Raw genomic sequence first — 17,557 nt, forward strand, 5'->3', positions numbered from 1 at the left:
TGTATAATTGCATACATAATAGGTATGCAATCGTATAACTCTTCAATAGTTTTATTGTTAGATTACATTTTGTAGAGCTTGAAGAAAAATGAGTAAATCTAGCCAGCAAATATTTGATATTTTTAGCCAATAAGTGTTACTGAAGTAAAATTTAGTTATATCCATACAGCTAAACAAACAAACAAAAATGCATCAATACGATAGAAACATTCTTAGATGCAAGAGGGTTCAAAAGAAACTCATGCCTTACTAAAGTTAAAATATTTTTCTCTCAGAGTTTTATTCAAGCCATAATTAGGTATCGACCTATGAAAAAAGAAATAAAAGACTTAGCTGCAGCACCTGCATGTTTTTGTTGATATATTTTGAGCCAAATGAACAGAAATGTAACAACACGAGTTTACAACTAAGCACTCCATTGCATTGACTACACAAGTTGCATAGGACCTTCAAATTATGCAGGGACCCCGAACCCCCTTTTAAAACAAGTGCCCATGTTTTACAACTTCAGTGACGAATGAAGCAAACTGCCCTGCTGCTCATGAGAAGAGGAAATTAAAAAAGACTGCCGTGTGAGAAAGCTTTCAGGTTAATCCAAGTTTAAGGTCTGCAAGCTAACATCAGTGTTAAGGAGCAGTGCATATGTCTCTAGTCTGTCCCTCTGGTTAACCAGTTTGGGCAGTGCATTTCTTTGTCTGCGTCGTGCTCACTTGCCAACTTCATCCACGGCTTTGCTTACCAATGCTGTGCCTGACAAAAAGTAAGAATGAAATACTTCTATTAGTTAGGCTACAGCATTTATTAAAAAAAGCAGCTCAGAAGGGGAGACTAGAGGAGCCAATATGACTGGCTTTATCTCGTGAGCCACAGCCAGCCCCGTGGCAAATGGTTTTCATGGCTCGCGGGCTTGCTTTGGGGGCCCCAGGGAGGTGGGAACTGGCTCCGGGTCTAACAAGTTTTGGTGACATGAAAAGACTTTTAAATAGAAGTGTTGCCAGCTTCCTTTTCACAAATATGGTGACGATGATGGTCATGAATAAAACAATAACCACCTCCAATCCCCCGAAACCCAGACAGAGCCCTTTGAGTTGTTAATTGAAGCTGGAGACACAGAATTTTAAAGCAGATTCAATTATGTCAGAACTGAAGGTTATTTACTCGTTTCCCCGTAACGATATAAAAACACTTCTGTACAAACTATATTTGAACATATTTTAATGATACCAACACTTAGCAATAAATCAAGAATAAAACATTGATGTGTAACAATTACTTTGATATATTTTTAATTTTTACCTCCGAATCACCTCAAATGATCTGGTCATCTCCTGTTTTGAGCTGTAGATCACCGTGTGGAATGTCCACAACTAAGTCTACATCCACACTAGCTCGGATAAATTTGAAAACGGCGTTTTCGTCTGAAATCGCTCCGGGTCCACTCTGTTGTTTTCAGTCGTTTTCACAGAGTTGTGTGTCCACATCGAAACGGCCGAAAACGCTTACGTTCCAGTCCTGCGCATGCGTGAAATGCAAGATGATTGGACCTACCTCATTTCTGTCTGCTGCTCATTTGCTTTCCGGCTCTTTGAAACGTCGTGGCAAAATGTTGAGGACAAGCACCGAGTTTTTTAAATGGACTGACAATGAGGTGGAGTTATTGCTGCGAGTAACAAAAAAGTACAAAGTTGTAAAAGTGATCGAGAATTAAAGAATTTGAAGAAAAGCTGAAATCTTTAATTGGGCTGTCAAAATTGAGAGCAAACAAAGCAACTGCTGTATAATGCCCTCCGCTATCTTAGTTTAATTGGTCACATGACTGCATCACATGACTAAAATGTGTCATCGTTTACGAAAAGGCTCCAGGTTCGCTGTCCACACTGCGACGTGAAAACTGCGTTTTCAAATGTATCTGCTTTGGAGCGCGTTTTCAAAACGCTGCGTTTTCCTTGACCAAAAACGCCGTCTCAGTGTGGACGGGAGGCCAAAACGGAGAGAAAACGAACACGTATTTGTGTGGACATAGCCTAAGTGTTGTGGAGGAGGTAGTAGAGCTTTGTGGAAAGGAGTCTGATATAAGTCAATAACAGCAACACTGAGTTTTTGAGGATTTCCAGAACTTTTCAGTCAGTAAGTGCTGCTATTTTTGCCACTGTTAGCTAGCATTATTGAAGCTTGAGGTGCATCCAAGGTTGTTGTTGTTTAGCAGACTCGTTTTCGGCTGTTCGGACACGGTAGGGTTGATCTGCTTATAATTGCAACAACATCAGGGATAAATAAGAATCTTTGTGTATGTTTTCCTGTGTTAGACCCATGACTTTATTACAGGAGATGAAGATCTAGGTGAGGAGGAAGAAGGATGGGTAGAGGAGAAGGAGATGACGACAAACAGATGATAAAATGTTCAAATGTATGAATCTTACATGGTCCTGTGTAGTTTAAAAGAGCTAATTGTGAACGTTCCAGATTAGTTTGAGGTGACTTATTGTCCTCCTGTTCACAGCTCTTGCTGACTAAATTCGATCATTATGCTTTACCAAAGAACATAAACTTATTTTAGCTTTCTTTTATATTGGTAGAATTTTTTTAAAGATTCAAGATTTTTTATTGTCATTATACAAGTTTAACAAAATTAAGGCAATACATCTGTTAAAGAAATCAAAGATTAGGCTAATATCACAAATTTAATCAATGCAGTTGCTGTTTGAATGGACTTTTATTAACTAATGATATTAAAAGCTCTCTGACAACAGGGACAGCAAAGAGACAAATCCCTCTGACCAGCGGCTGTGGAGGCGACGAGCACGTAGCGTTTCAGCATGTCTGTAAGCCTTCAGTATTTTAGCAGAACGGGACATAATCTGAAGAGGTCTTTAGCCTTTTCTCACGAGAAGACAAGGCAATGAGAGCACACAACCATGGTGTTAGAGGGGATTCAGTCTTCTGTCTGCTACAATATGCCTGTCTAAAGCTCTCCAAACCAGGCTTAGCTTCCCGGCCCTGGCATCGCCTCCCTCCGTCTCCGTGCCAGTGTCAACTTCAGCTCGGTGCAGTGCCAACCGCCAGCGCCAGACTCGGCTTAGCTTGTGGCGATGCCAGCTCCACACTTTTTAGCATCTTTTCCTCTGGATGCTTTTCTCGTCTCTCGTCCCATTTGTTCATTATTTTTTATCTCTCCTTCTTTATACTTTGTCCATATTTTCTTTACTTATTCAGATACGTCAACCATGCTCATACAAGTTTCTGTATCCGGTGGTTCGGGGTAAAAGCTGCTGTGTTTGCACATGTGCTTTACCAACACTTCCGTCTTCCATTAGCCTCCAGGCCACACGCACATTTATACTAATTACTATAATATTTAAATCCACACAGCGCTCAAAATCCCAAGTAGCTTGGTATATGTCATATACCCTGTAATAAATTAATGCAGTCTAAGAAACAGCGCTTTGCCTTCCCGAGTCTATTTGAAAGCCAATTTTCAGACACAACCTTGGAGTGACTTTGGATCTGTGAGGGTAATTATATATGGTTCTGAAGAGAAGTAGTCAAGTGTTGAAAACAGCCACTCACGGTCTGGAGACTCTTGAGACAAAAGCTACAGAGGCTTACTTGTCATGCAGAGGAGACACGCGCTTGGTTTAACAAGGACTTGAGAAGCAGCGGGGTGAGAGGGAAATAGGTCTATATTCAAAATAATCAGAATCAGAATCAGAATGGGGTTTATTGCCAGATGTTGAGGTTTACAACATTAGGAAATTGCTGCGGTGCTTCAGTGCAAACAATAAGAATTAAAGTGCTATGTAGAAAGAAAGATATGTGCATGAGATATACATGAGATATATACATGAGAATAAGAATTATGAGTGCTACGTAGAAAGATAAGCAATTGATGGTAGATTAAACTTTTCTGTTTAAGATTGTGGTTTCTGTTGAACTCGTTCTGACTTTGTGTAAGTCGTTTTCAAGCTGGCAATCATAGCCTATAGAGCCCCACGAAGAATGCACCATTGCCCCCATGAGGTGAGGTGGAAATGGCTCGCGTGGGGAGACGATGCTTTTCTCTGAAATGGTACCGAACTCACAACAGCCACATAATGAGGCAATAAAGATAAAAAGCAAAGAAACCAAACCAATACCTCACACTGGCTCATGCCAGTGGGCCTTGCGGGCGCAGCGCTCGCCACATAACAGAGAAAATCGACTCCTTTGTTATGTTAGTGCTCCTACACTGCAAAAACTCAAAATCTTACCGAGTATATTTGTCTTATTTCTAGTCAAAATTATCTCATTACACTTAAAATAAGACACAATCAGCTACAGGGCAACATTTCAGTAAGCTAAAGGAACTTGTTTCAAGACAGTGAATCTTGAAACTAGAGAAAAACTAGAGATTTTTCACTTGTTCCACTGGCAGATTTTTTCACTTATTTTAAGATTTTGAGTTTTTGCAGTGTAGGAACATCTCTCCAGGGGGTTTTGAGAGGCCTGCAGGATCCCAGTAGGGGGGGTGTCTGTATCTGTCACCTCTGTTTAGGGCCTGTCTCATGGCGCCTGACCCAAATCAGCCCCCTGGGGCAATGCCGGGCCCCTCCACAAGACTTTGCCGCTGCAGATAATAGGCTTGTTTGGCAAAGTGTCCAGACACTGAAAGCAAAGCAGCCCTGACAGCTGTCAACCAGAACCAACATCCTCCTGCGTGACACACGACCATACACAGCTCAAGGATGAGAGTGTGTGCGTGTATGTGTGTACACACATACACGCACAGCCTATCCAGAGCTTTGGTTAAACGGCCTGGCATTTCCAGACAGTATTCGGGCTTCCAGACGCAACGTCAGGAGCGATTTGGCGCATCGGCAAAAGTCTCTTCCTGTAGGGGAGCTGTCACGCAGGAGAAATCAAAGACACCTACATGACTAGCTGGATTTCCTCTGAGCTGAGAAACAGACTCGGTGACATGACCCACTTTTACCAGTTTTAAAGAAACCCACTGTGGAAGATGGAGGAGTTGCCTGCTGCTTTGCAATATGGAGCAATAACATTCTTACCCCAGGCACAGGGCTGTGTATGTCACGCTGCATACGCCGTACAGCTGAAGCTGTGTTTTTGTCAACAAGAATGGACTAACGCCATCCATACTGGTGGCTCAGCACGTCTAAAATAGCAGCTTCAGCAGATTCGCTGGGCTTTCATGCACTTGTATTACCTTATCTCAGCTTCATAACCACAACATGACCTTTGTTCCACATCAATACATGAAAATGGTTCGTCAGACAGAGAGACTTCATCTCATCTGGCACACACTGGACTCGGTACAGCAGACGCAACCTTGGAATGACATTCTGTCTACAACTTAGAAAGCTACTAAAAACACTGATGACAAATTAAAGGAAAAACCTGAACCATGGAATCCTGTAGGGGATTCAATGATTTTGGCTCATTTTTGGCCCCTCAGAGAGAGGGGTCACTGCAAATCAATTCCCAAAACTTGGAGAATCCAACCCATAAAGGAAAAACTCTATTTTATTATATGCATTACCAATTCAAAATGCATTGCACTTTATAGGACAACCTGGGCCGGGCAATACTGTGATTTTGCACAGATGTGAGACCAATTTCCCGCTTAAAGCATTACTTTACAGAAAACAATCTGCACGTTTTAGATACTTAGCCCACATGGGCTCACAAGATGCCAAAATACACAGCAGTGATGGCACTTGCAGTATTATAAAAACATAAGAACAACGCTTCTTCCATTACTCTGCAAACAAAGAACTGCTCTGGATTGTCTCCTGTGCCACGCTGAACAAATAACAATCAGCCAGACAAAAGCTGCCCTTCCAAAAACAACCCCCCAAAAGCTCAAGTTTCTTGTGATCATTCGTCTAGAGGAGCTTGTCAGAAAATAAGGACACGGCGTAGCCCTTTAATCAGTGCAAAATGAGCAATGAAAACATGAAAGGCCTCATGTAGTAAACAGTCTTCTTGCTACCGAAGAGACGAGTAAACCTGCTGGTTTCTGTAACTAATGTATGTACCTGAGTGTAACAGCGCACACGGAGAGTTTCCTCACTTTGGATGTCTTTTTGCACGCGATAAGCACAAAGACTGCGGCTGCAATGGGCATCTCATCACAGCGAGGGAATACGACCGCATAACTGAGAGGGAGGGCGTTTCTGAAAAATTACAACGGTGCTCGACAAATCTTTCCCGAGTAAGTGAAGTTTAAAAAACTAGGAAGCAAATAAACAAGCACGAGCAGACAATAAATCCAAAGCCCCAGAGGAAAATGAAATGAAAAACTGCTTGCTGCCGCCCACAAGCCTCCGAGCGGAGCAACGGAGGTGAGGATAAAAATCCGCCAGCACGCTGAGCCTTTTAAGACGCAGAGCTGACTTGGGTCCTTACAGGCTAATTACAGCTGACTGCGGCAGGGCGTGTGTCTGTGGAGATGTATGTGTGTGGGTATGTGTGACTATTTCTGGGTGTGAGTTCTTGTGTGAGCACGATGTCTCACTTGGTATTGAATGCTCCTTTATGGTCTTTATAGTTAAGAAGACATTTGGACTTTACTGTAGCCAGGAGACGTATCTGTGATGCTAGTTTCATTAGCAGCAGTAACATAGATAAAACAAAAGTATATAACTACTAGTTGCCTCAATCTTGACATCACTGTGGAGTTATGTATCAGCTTATCTGTTTCTGTTTTTCCAAAGCAGAAACAGGTCCTGGTGGTTCACAGAGAACCAGAGAAACTGTAAAGAAAGATGATAGTCTGTCAAGCCACAAGAGGGCAGCATCTGGGCTCCAACTCATTGATGACACATAACTACGTCAGAAATGAGTCAGGTTTCAGCGCAGATCACAAACCTTAGTGTAGCCACAGGAAACTCATAAATACAGCACACATTGTGACTACATCTCAGATTGATCATTGCATGAGTTTGGTTTCTGTGGAGTCATTACATTATCACAGTAAAAGACGGACTTGTACTTACATAGCTGTATTTTTCTGTTACTGAGCACTCAAAGCAAGTTTTACTACAAGCCTCCATCACCCAGCTACCTCTAACATTCACATGCACACACTCCAAGGATGGGGCAACTTCAGTTTCAGCATCTTGGACCTGAGGACACTTTGACATGGAGTAGCTGGGGATCGAACCACCAAACCAAGCTACAAATTGGGAGACGACCTGCTCTACAAACTGAGCCAAAGCCATGGCACGTTTGGACATTTAACCTCTACTTTTAAAGCAAAGACAGAGGAAACTTTATCATGCTCCGTTGCAAAAATCAAATTGGTCTCAGTGGATTCTTAAATCTTTCATGAAGTACTGCACAAGTCAAATTAACCACAACATCAGCTAAACTCAAGATGTCCAGAAAAAGAGAAGAATAAATGCAGCTTAGTGCAAGTCTGGAATCTCAGAGACAGTCCAACCATACAGTCTTCAACATATGCCAACAAACAGGCCTTGTTCACACACTCGTGCACACACACACACACACACACACACACACACACACACACACACACACAGACAAACAGAGTAATTAGTCTTTGATTTCCCCTGGCAGCGCCCTGGTACCAGGGGAAGCTGCTGGGACCCTGCTTTAGCCTTGGCTAATTTCACTCACGGCTTGACCTCGACCCAGCACAGGTGCCCACTTGGCACTCGACTGGCGTTGCCATGGCAATGCCAACTTCAGGGGCCAAGAAAATGCCAATTGTCCAAGGGGCTCAACCACAGAGACCATGGATGTGATGCTCATTATAAACAGGACACATAAGCAACAAAAGAAGAAAGCAGTCAAGTCTGGACAGTCAGGCTACATCTCTTTTTCTTTTAGGAAATGCCATGTGCCTGTCACTCTGAGGCCGGCACCCATTCCTAGGAACAAACAAAACAAAAAACGTCATTCTGTGCAGCAGGCAGGATACAGACAATAGGGGGAACCACCGTAACCTAGGCTTGAGCGCCTCTTTGTGGTTCACAAGTGTCACTGCAATACCTGCAGCTCTGCGTCTGCATGCACCTGCTGTAAAACACAAAACACCACACTGCTGATTCAGGTACCTCAGCTATAATGACTTTTTCCTGTTAATGGCTTAAGGAATCACCCTTCACCCCTGCACTCATTAAGCCCAGGGACAGGCTCACTTTGTCTAACCGCTGTTCACAAGGAAGTGCCAGCCTTTAAGCGACAAGGGGAACAACGTCGTTTGAATTATCTTCATTTATCGAGTCTAAAGGTATAATGCTGGAGAACTGAAGCGCTGAAAGGTAATAAAGAGGAATGTAGGAACAGACATGAGAGAGCTCATACTGTACTTGAGTATCCCAGGTAAGCATCTTTCTTTCCTGCCACAGTTGCAGCTTCATATCTCTCATGAGATGTGAACTATTAAACTGGATTTGCCTCTCAGCATAACCATTGCACATACAGGCCCATGTTTTGCATGTTCCCTGATCTGCAATTCATTTGATTCACCATTTAGCTCAAAGAACTCTGTAGTCGGTAATCAGACAATACGTTTGTCTAGTGCCACAACAATTTTGACAGACCATACATGGTAATCGCTAATGTAGTAGACTCATTTCCCTGTAATGAGCATTTAACTTGAATCTAATTTCATTTAATTGGCCATATCACAGACATTTCCTGCTTTTATGAACTCATTTCATCAGGCACATATTGTGAATTTCTTACTTAAGGCCATCTTCCAACCAGAAGCCTTTCTAATTGCCGCACTGGCATCTGGTGTATGCATAAAGTGCCTACATCGCAGTCATTTCTAGCTGTGAAGCAGCAATTTGATGGCTACCAGAATTAATTTTTCACAGTTTACCCTAAGGCAGAGCTACATCAGAGTTTACCCACTCCTCTTTACAACTGACTTTTCTTGTGTTTGTATCTTAGTACTTATTTGCCAAGAGCCTAATTCAGTGAAGAAACCAGTTTGATTTGAGCGTTGTGACATGGCAGGAGCAGCTATCAGAGGTTGGTACAGAGTGGTCATATGGGATGGACGTTGTTAGCAACATTACTCAGGTAGGCTGTGTTTACACAATGCTCAACCCCAAATGTGTGGCAAGAAAATCTGCACCACACATCACCACCAGCATGAACCATTGATAAGGTAGGAAGAATCAATGGTTTCATGTCGGCTGAGCCAAGTTCTGATCCTACCATCTGAATGTCACAGCACAAATCAAGACTCAAGACAAGCTATCGTTTTTGTAATCTTCTATTCTCCAGTGTAAATTGTTCGTGGCTGACACAAGAAGATATAATGTGGTCTTGTAGCCCATCATGTTGTAGACATGTTGCTTGGTCATGCTCTTCTGCATACATTGGTTGTAACAAATGGTTATTCCAGTTACTGTTGCTTTCCTGTCACCTCAAAGCAATCTGCCAATTCTCCTTTGATCTCTGATATAAACAAGACATTTTCATCCAGAGAGCTGTTGCTAACTGCATATTTTCTTTTCTCCAGACCTTTCTCTGCAAGTCAAACAGATGGCTGTGTGGGAAAATCCCAGTAGATTAGCAGTTTCTAAAATACTCCCACTCAACTGGCACCAACAACCACACTACAAAGTCACTTAAAATCACCTTTCTTCCCCATTGTGATGCTAGTGCTGAACTTCAGCAGTTTAACTTGACCATGTCTAAATCTCCAAATGCTATGGCTGCCAAATAATTGGCTCATTAGATATTTTAACTTATGAGCAGTCAAACAGTGTACCAAATGAAGTGGTCTGTGAGTGCACATAAACAGCACAACTAAGGCCCTATTTACACATTTCATTCACGTGTTTCATATTCAGATAAAATCTAAATGAGAAACTTTGATTTGAACATATTTGCACTTTTTGTTTTATCCTTCAGTATCCTAACGAGGGTAAACCTGCTAATGAGATAAATTAATAAGATGAGTTATGGCAATAACATTTTAGCTAGCAACAGTTTAGCTAGCATTTGCTAACAATCCATAAAATAACAAACAAGCTGTGAATAAATACTAGATAAATAAATACTAATACTAAAGGGGTAACCTAATTTTTTTGTTGTTCTGAATAGACGCTATTTTTCCATTATATTTCAATCATGTGTTCATCATCTGAAAACATTAATAGGTTTTTATTGGGTGTTACAGAGATCCCATACCATCATGGTATCAGAAAAGTTGATACTTTACTTATTTTTGCTAAGAATAGCAACTTACTTGGCAAAAATGATCTTTATTATTCTTATTATTTTGCTATTCATTTTGCTAGTTTTTATTATATTTTTTTCCCTTTCTGGGGAAGGCAAAAAAGCCCTAATCACACAGGGAGCCAATAAATGCGCAGACAGACAAATGCATTTTTGCACCTGCAAATGAACAGTTTGGATGTGATTTCAAGACACAGTCTTCTGATCCTAATTTGTTTCAGTGGAAATATCAAAATTAGGTTTGTAGCTGCTAACCTACTGCTCATAATACACTTCGGTCAGGTGGTGGCAGTGTGCACCAAAAAGCCAGTGTGGAAGCTGCTATCAATTTTAAATGAGCCACTAATGTGTTAGCTTTACTGCAATATACTAGATAATAGTACAATAGCAGAGATTATTAGTAATAGACAAAAATACAAGTGATATTGTTAGGAGATTACTGATCTGACTACTGACTTCAGCCTAAATTTCAGTCAAAGAGTAATCTTAATAACATCTAAAATCTAAATATAACCCCAACTCGTCACTATCATTGTATCAGAATGATTTTTAAAGGAAGAATTGAAGACATGAAGTTCAGCTTCACACTTGAAACAAACCGTGATCAGCAACAGGGTCATGTGTGCAACACAAAACCAAAAACACCCCAGCTGTACAAATACACTCGTACACCTCATGCATGTGAAATGGAAGCTGTTGATCAGTATGAAGATCTATGGAGCGGACACGGGCAGGCTGCAGCATGCAGCTCTATGACTGCACATGAATCACAGCATGATAATCTGACTGCTGAACCTGAGCCAGATATCACTCACTCACAGACACACACACACACACACACACACACACACACACACACACACACACACACACACACTGAGCACTGTTGGGAGGACATGACGTGCTCCTAACAGTAGAGCCACCGAAACTTGAAAGGAGTGAGATCATTCATGCTTTAGTCACACATTCACATTGAAATTCCTGTCGCGTAGATGCATGCACATACGCAGTTCTATTTTTTGCAGATGAACAGAATAATATCTATGATACAACCTGTCTAATCGATTTTTTTCCTTAAAAAGCACCAAAAAATGAGCCTTAATGAGAAAACCAAGGAAAAAAGGCACCAAACATGATGAAGAAGTAAAGCTTAGAAGTCTAAACATCCAACACATTCAAAAGACAAACTGTGTCAGCCCTTCATATCCTTCCACTGCTCAAAGATCTGACTCCCTACTTCATCAAACAGATCAACCCTCACACCAACTCCATGAATAACTCTTTCATAGCTTTCCAAATGCACTTAATACCTGTATCCGTTCTGATTAGCAGGGAAAGGCTTGGATTTATTTAAGATAAGCAGGAACATAATCTCTGCTGTTGTGACATTTTAATATTGTCCACTCTACGTAAAGAGACATCATCGTGCTTTTTCTGATCAGAAATGTTCCAAAACATGTTACTCAAGAAATGGGTGGACATCACCATCATGGGTGAATATTCTACAGGTTGCTTTCCCAACATTTATTTTAAGATGTTTTGGTAGGAAAGGCGAATAACACACAGGAAAACCCTGCAGCAGCCTTGGGCACATAGGTGAGCAGTGAGCTACAGCACCGCCCTCCCTACATAGCTTTAGGCAATCCACCTTTGTCAGCAGTGCATTTCCAAATCATGTATTTTATTTCTGACAATCTATTTTTATTTCCCGTGTCAAGATAACGTCTTTAAAATTCAGCTTTTGCATTTACATGTCACAGAAATCGTTACGAACATCAGCAAATTATAAACAGCAAACATGGAGAAAACTAGCAGCATCAGTCCTCTTGAGAGAAAAACAAACAGCGGTAACCAATCAAGAGGTTTGTGTGGACGTATTGTCTACAGGTGTGGTTGGTTTATAGTGTTCAATATTACAGGCTACATCTTTTACAGTTAAATTATGTCATTTAAACTCAGTTTTAAACACTGAACTTTGACTTTGCAGTTCATCTGCAATGATACAGCACTGTAGACACGCTACGTGGGCTATTAACCAGAATATGCACAGACTGAAATGGACAGGACCATGTTTATCAAGGGCGCAGGTTATTTGTGATATCTCCTAAATTCCTGACTAATAGTCCTGTTTGAACTGCACCAATGTGACATGTCAGAGAGTAAACGGAAAGAAACGCGGAGCTGGAAAATTTCTGCTGAAGCTTATAACATCGCCAGCACGTCTGACTACAAATCTCGGCTGCAAAAGGACTATGCCATCTCCACATACACATTCATTCAAACAACATAGCACAAAGCTTTGTGGTTCACATATATCAGGAGAAAACCTAACGTTTGTACAGCACAAGCGTTTTCCTGCCCTGGAAGTATTCACACATACAAGAATGTGTTGTCATTACCAGGTTAAAATGGGCTTGTTAGGAGGTTAGACAGTAAAAGAAGGAGGGTTAGTAGATTAGGGAAAGAACTGGACAGACTGGATTTACCTCTACAGCTGCAACCACACACACAGACACACAAAGGAGCAAACACCCACGCACCGAGATAAAGTCATTCAAACAGAGCTGTTCCACCAGTTTGAAGTTGGCTGTTCCAGTCGACTGCCAGCTGACTTTCTGACACTGCACTCTGTCATTTGGTAACTATCAACACAGTATTACTACAGCATGTTGGTCTTGTGACCAGAGAGTCACTGTTTACTTTTTAGGCCGAATGTCTACCACAGGTGTAGAGCAGGCTAACCTGTTAGAACTAACTACTGACAGTTACATGAAAATATTTAAAAAAAATTATCAGCAAGGCAGCTAAAAATGTTATGTCAGCAAATTTCATTTTTTCCCTAAATTCTCTATTCTGCCGTCAATGAGAAGGTACTTATGCCGTATGACCACCAGGGGGAGCAGGAATCACAGCATCAGAACAAACTGAGGCTCTTGAAAGGTCAAAAATGTATACAGAACTGCCACATTTGTTTCTTCTTTCTTTGCATTTTTCCAGCCAAATACCACCGATGTTGTAAAATAAGAGAAGAATAAAAAAAATAAATAAAAAATTAGAAACCAGTGTTTCAGGCAGCAGGTGCAAAACAGCTGCTCTCCCCAATGATCCCACCTGATGTGTAACCATGGCACCCACCACATAGTCATTGTCAGGTGTATAGAGGTGTATAGCTGCCTGAAACACACCATGTCTCATCCTCGCACAAATGTCCACACGAGATCAAAAAGAATGTGCACGTCAAAGAGAAAGAAACAACTATGTCACCTAGCTTTGCAGACTTGCTCAACATCACAGTATCTGCTGTGGGAAGCGATCCGTTTACCATAAAACAGGGGGACAAAACACAGTGTTGCTGAGAAAGATATAGTATCAGATTTCAGTGCATCCAGGGCATCAGACAGAGCAAGAAAACAGAGCAGATAGGAATTAAAGATTACATGTTCAATTGAAACCTGGATGATTCATAGCCTTTTTAATGTGTGGTGGCCCTGTTAGCTTTAGTGGAAGACATCTCTGAAAAGGTGTGAACACCGGATGTGAACAATCATCCACATGATGCCAACACCAGGATAAACTGCAGTGACTAACAGTAGGTGGCTAATGCCCTTGCGATGAATTGGAATATATTTTAAATGATTTTAAATTACTAACCATCTGCACCTGCTTGCAATATGATTTCATTTAATAATTGAAATGACCTGAAAAGTGGTGATTTTTATGGCACACATTAAAGCCAAAGAGCTAGTGACTCAGGTGTAGCCAGCACTGTTCCCATGGGAAGGAGGCAGTGGGGCTGTGGGTAATCGTTTACACTTGTCTAGTGGGTGGGGAGGGGTGGGTAGTGTGATGTCATAAAGCCTCATAGATTTTGCCCACACAATCTCCCAGTGCATCCGGTAAGAATTCACAGGGCTTCACTTGTTTCACTGTGCTTGAAATTCTAGTAAATATATTAAAACTGAAACACAGTAAAATAAGAAGTACATAAGCATTTACAGCCTTTGCTCAATACTTTGTTGAAGCACCTTTGAACATGATGCTACAAGCTTGGCACACCTGTTTTTGGGTAGTTTCTTCCATTCTTCTTTGCAGACCCTCCCGAGTTTCAGTGCATAGCCAACCATTCTCAAATCTCTCCAGAGATGTTCAACAGGGTTCAACATACAGAGTGGTCCCAAAGCCACTCCTTCGTTATCTTGGCTGTGTGGTTTGGGTCATTGTCTTGTTGCAAGATAAACCTTCAGTCTGAGGTCTAGAGCACTCTGGAGCAGATTATCATCAAGGCAGCATTGATCTCTCCCTTGACACTGACGAGTCTTCCAGATCCTGCCGCTGCATAGCATCCCCACAGCATGACGCTGCCACCACTATGCTTCACTGTAGAGATGGCATCAAGCAGGTTCCCTTTCTAGACATTACGTTTCGCATTCATCCAAAAAAAAAGTTCAATTTGTTTAATCAGGCCAGAGGCTGTAGTTTCTCTACTCTGGCCTGGAGTCCTTCTGGTGGCCTATAGACAATTCCTTGGACTTCATGGCTTGGTTTGTGCTCTCACATGCACTCTTAACTATGAGACTTTATACATTAGGTTCCATAGCTAACACTGCCAATCAACTGAATTTACCAAAGGTGGCCTCTGAACAAGCTGTAGAAACATCTGATAGGTGATCAGTGCACACAGGATGCACCTGAGCTCAAATGTGAGTGTTATGGAAAAGGCTGTTAATACTTCTGTGCATGTTACATGTTTCCTGTTTTGGTTTTTAAATAACTTTGCAAGAATTCCATGCAATTTTTTTTTCACTTTGTCAGTATGGGGTATTGTGTGCAGTATTCTGAGGTGAAAAATAATGTAACCCATTTTGGAATAAGGCTGTAACAGAACAAAATGTGGAAGAAGTGAATGCTTCCTGGATGCACTGAATATCAGTAAACACAGAAATACAGTGCCTCCTTGCACACAAAGTGGAGCCTTGAATGTAAAACAGTCTGCAAATATGAAATCTGCAGAGTACTTCCAACAGGCTGAACTGATTAAGCAGAGAACACGGTGAGCAGTTTACTGCTCTGCAAGGTTTAAGCAACGGTGACAGCAAAAACAGTCAGGTGTAATCATAAGCACATGTCAGTGAAACCTTTGTGGTACAGCCAAGGCTTTATGCACAAACATTTTAGAGTTCAGATAATACTTTTTTCTGCCTACAAGGAAAGGCTGAATGAAAATGAGAAGAGATAGAATAACAGGACAGTGTGGCAAATAAACAAATACAATGTGCAATCAGCTATGCAAACATATTCTTTCTCGCAATCTAACACCGACTTCGACTCACCCTATCTTTGTCATCCACCACATCGCACAGCATATCATCCTGGTCCAAAATACCACCATCGCCATGTTCCAACCTGTTCACCTGAACCCAGTAGCTGGGGTCCTAGGAGAGGAGAAAAAAAAAGGAGTTAAAGTATAATCTGTGTAAAGAGATCACCTCGATTTGTACCATATACAATCAGGATTTGTAGCATTATGTACGTAAAGCCATATATATTATAATAGGATTCCCAAACCAAATGAATTAGGAGCTTGTGACTGTAGCAATCAGCTGATCTGATCGCCATGTGGTTCATATCATGATCCAGTCAGCTGGCACACAGGAGCTCTGACATAGTTATGGATTGACATCATGATAGCGGTTATGAAAAATTATAATCCCCTGCTGGATGGCCTGCAAACTAAGCATATGGCTCACATAATTTTTCATGTCGATGTAGAAAAGGGAATGCATGTGATTGACAAGGATCATCCACCCTCTTTCCAGTCAATGAATTAAAAAAAAACATTGCCCTTGTTTGCATATTTTAAAATATTTTTGCAGGATATCAGTATGTAAACAAAGAACCCGATAAAACAGCAATATAATCCTGCTTGCTTTTTTGGTTTGTTTTTTGTTGTTTTTCCTTTTCTTCACTTTGTCCTGTCCGAGAGTATGAGTCAGAATTGTTGTCTGAAAGCCCCAAAAGTGGAGCATTACAGCATTCACTATAACTGTGCACTTGACAGTCAGATAGCATTCATTAGCATTTTTATTTTGGGTTATACAACCTAACGGACAACACCGGGAAGGAAGGAAGGAAGGAAGGAAGGAAGGAAGGAAGGAAGGAAGGAAGGAAGGAAGGATGGAAGGAAAGAAAGAAAGTTAAAAAAGTAACCAATATTACAAGATATTTTTACATCCAGCAGTAGCACAAGAAAGTGTGCCTGTGGGTACACAGGTGTTCCTAAAGTCTCTCCAGTAGTGTCTAACAGTGGGTGTGTGGAGCCACAACCCCGCACCCCAGGACCTGAAGCAGGCATGGAGGAGACTCAGGGCCCAGTCCTCCAGAGGCCCTCCAGCATGAGAGCCGCAAGCAGACCACGGCAGGGACAACCGTGGCCCCCATTCAGAGAAAAGCAATACTAAACTCAGATTATTCCTAACTATTAATATTATTATGCCTTTTTCAAATGCAGACCACTTCTCCTGCACTATTCACTGCATCAGAAGAATTATAGAAGCAGTTAAGTCGAGAACAGGGACTAAATTTCAAGCTGGATGAAAAATTGTATATTTATAATGTTTCTATTTTAAGTTTTTTTCAGTCCGAAGTAAAACTAATACCTAAAAGAAAAGGAATACTTGTTCTTTCAGCTTTCTTTTCAACTAGTAAAAAACTGCTGTTTCATTATGCTCCACAATTTAATGAAATACAACATCTGTGCACAGAGCATTGATAGAAATACAGAAGATTTGGTGTTTGGCAGCTCCACCATCCTCTAAAACTACAATCATCAAAACACGAAATGAGGGAAAATCTTTTGGAAGAATGGCGAAACGTGCATTTGCTCTGAGAGACTTCCAGACACGTGGAGAATCAACGCCAGGGTGCACTGAAGCCGTTTCGGTGCCACGTGTTGGGCAGGCACCTTAGATTTATGTTAGTTTTAGCTTTAACTGCCAAGCTTTAGCTAGTTAGGCAGATGTCTCAAGAAGAACTCAGTTACTGCACTACTTGATTTTGACCTTGATTCAGCAGTTTTAACAATTATTATGCATTCCTATGGTTTTTGGCAATTTAAAGCTTGGCAAATGTAGTTACCTCATTTTGTCTGTACAGCACTGTGTAGGCTGACATGGAAACAAGCTATGTAAAACAGCTTCACATGACATGACTGCGGGTTTGTGTACAAACAACCTGATGCAAGATTTCATGTTTATCTGTACTGGTTTAGCTTACTTTGAAATCAAAAGCTTTATTTGTCTTCTTTGATCTGTGTCATCCTCCCACATTTTGGCTTTGC

The 17,557-nt window shown here is 41.3% G+C and overlaps 1 protein-coding gene across 1 annotated transcript in view; it reads right to left on the bottom strand.

Moving 5' to 3' along the window:
- Positions 1–17,557, bottom strand: part of LOC146625084 (partitioning defective 3 homolog) — a 359,232-nt gene that overhangs the window by 308,766 nt on the left and 32,909 nt on the right. The window contains exon 2 of the mRNA XM_085362620.1: positions 15,552–15,653. Within this exon, the coding sequence (XP_085218746.1) occupies positions 15,552–15,653 (102 nt within the window). The remainder of the gene's footprint in view (positions 1–15,551; positions 15,654–17,557) is intronic.

This window comes from Diplotaxodon limnothrissa, linkage group LG9, assembly GCF_057381915.1.
Source record: "Diplotaxodon limnothrissa isolate DT_005_m linkage group LG9, D_limnothrissa_male_GT1.1, whole genome shotgun sequence".
Lineage (NCBI taxonomy): Eukaryota > Metazoa > Chordata > Actinopteri > Cichliformes > Cichlidae > Diplotaxodon > Diplotaxodon limnothrissa.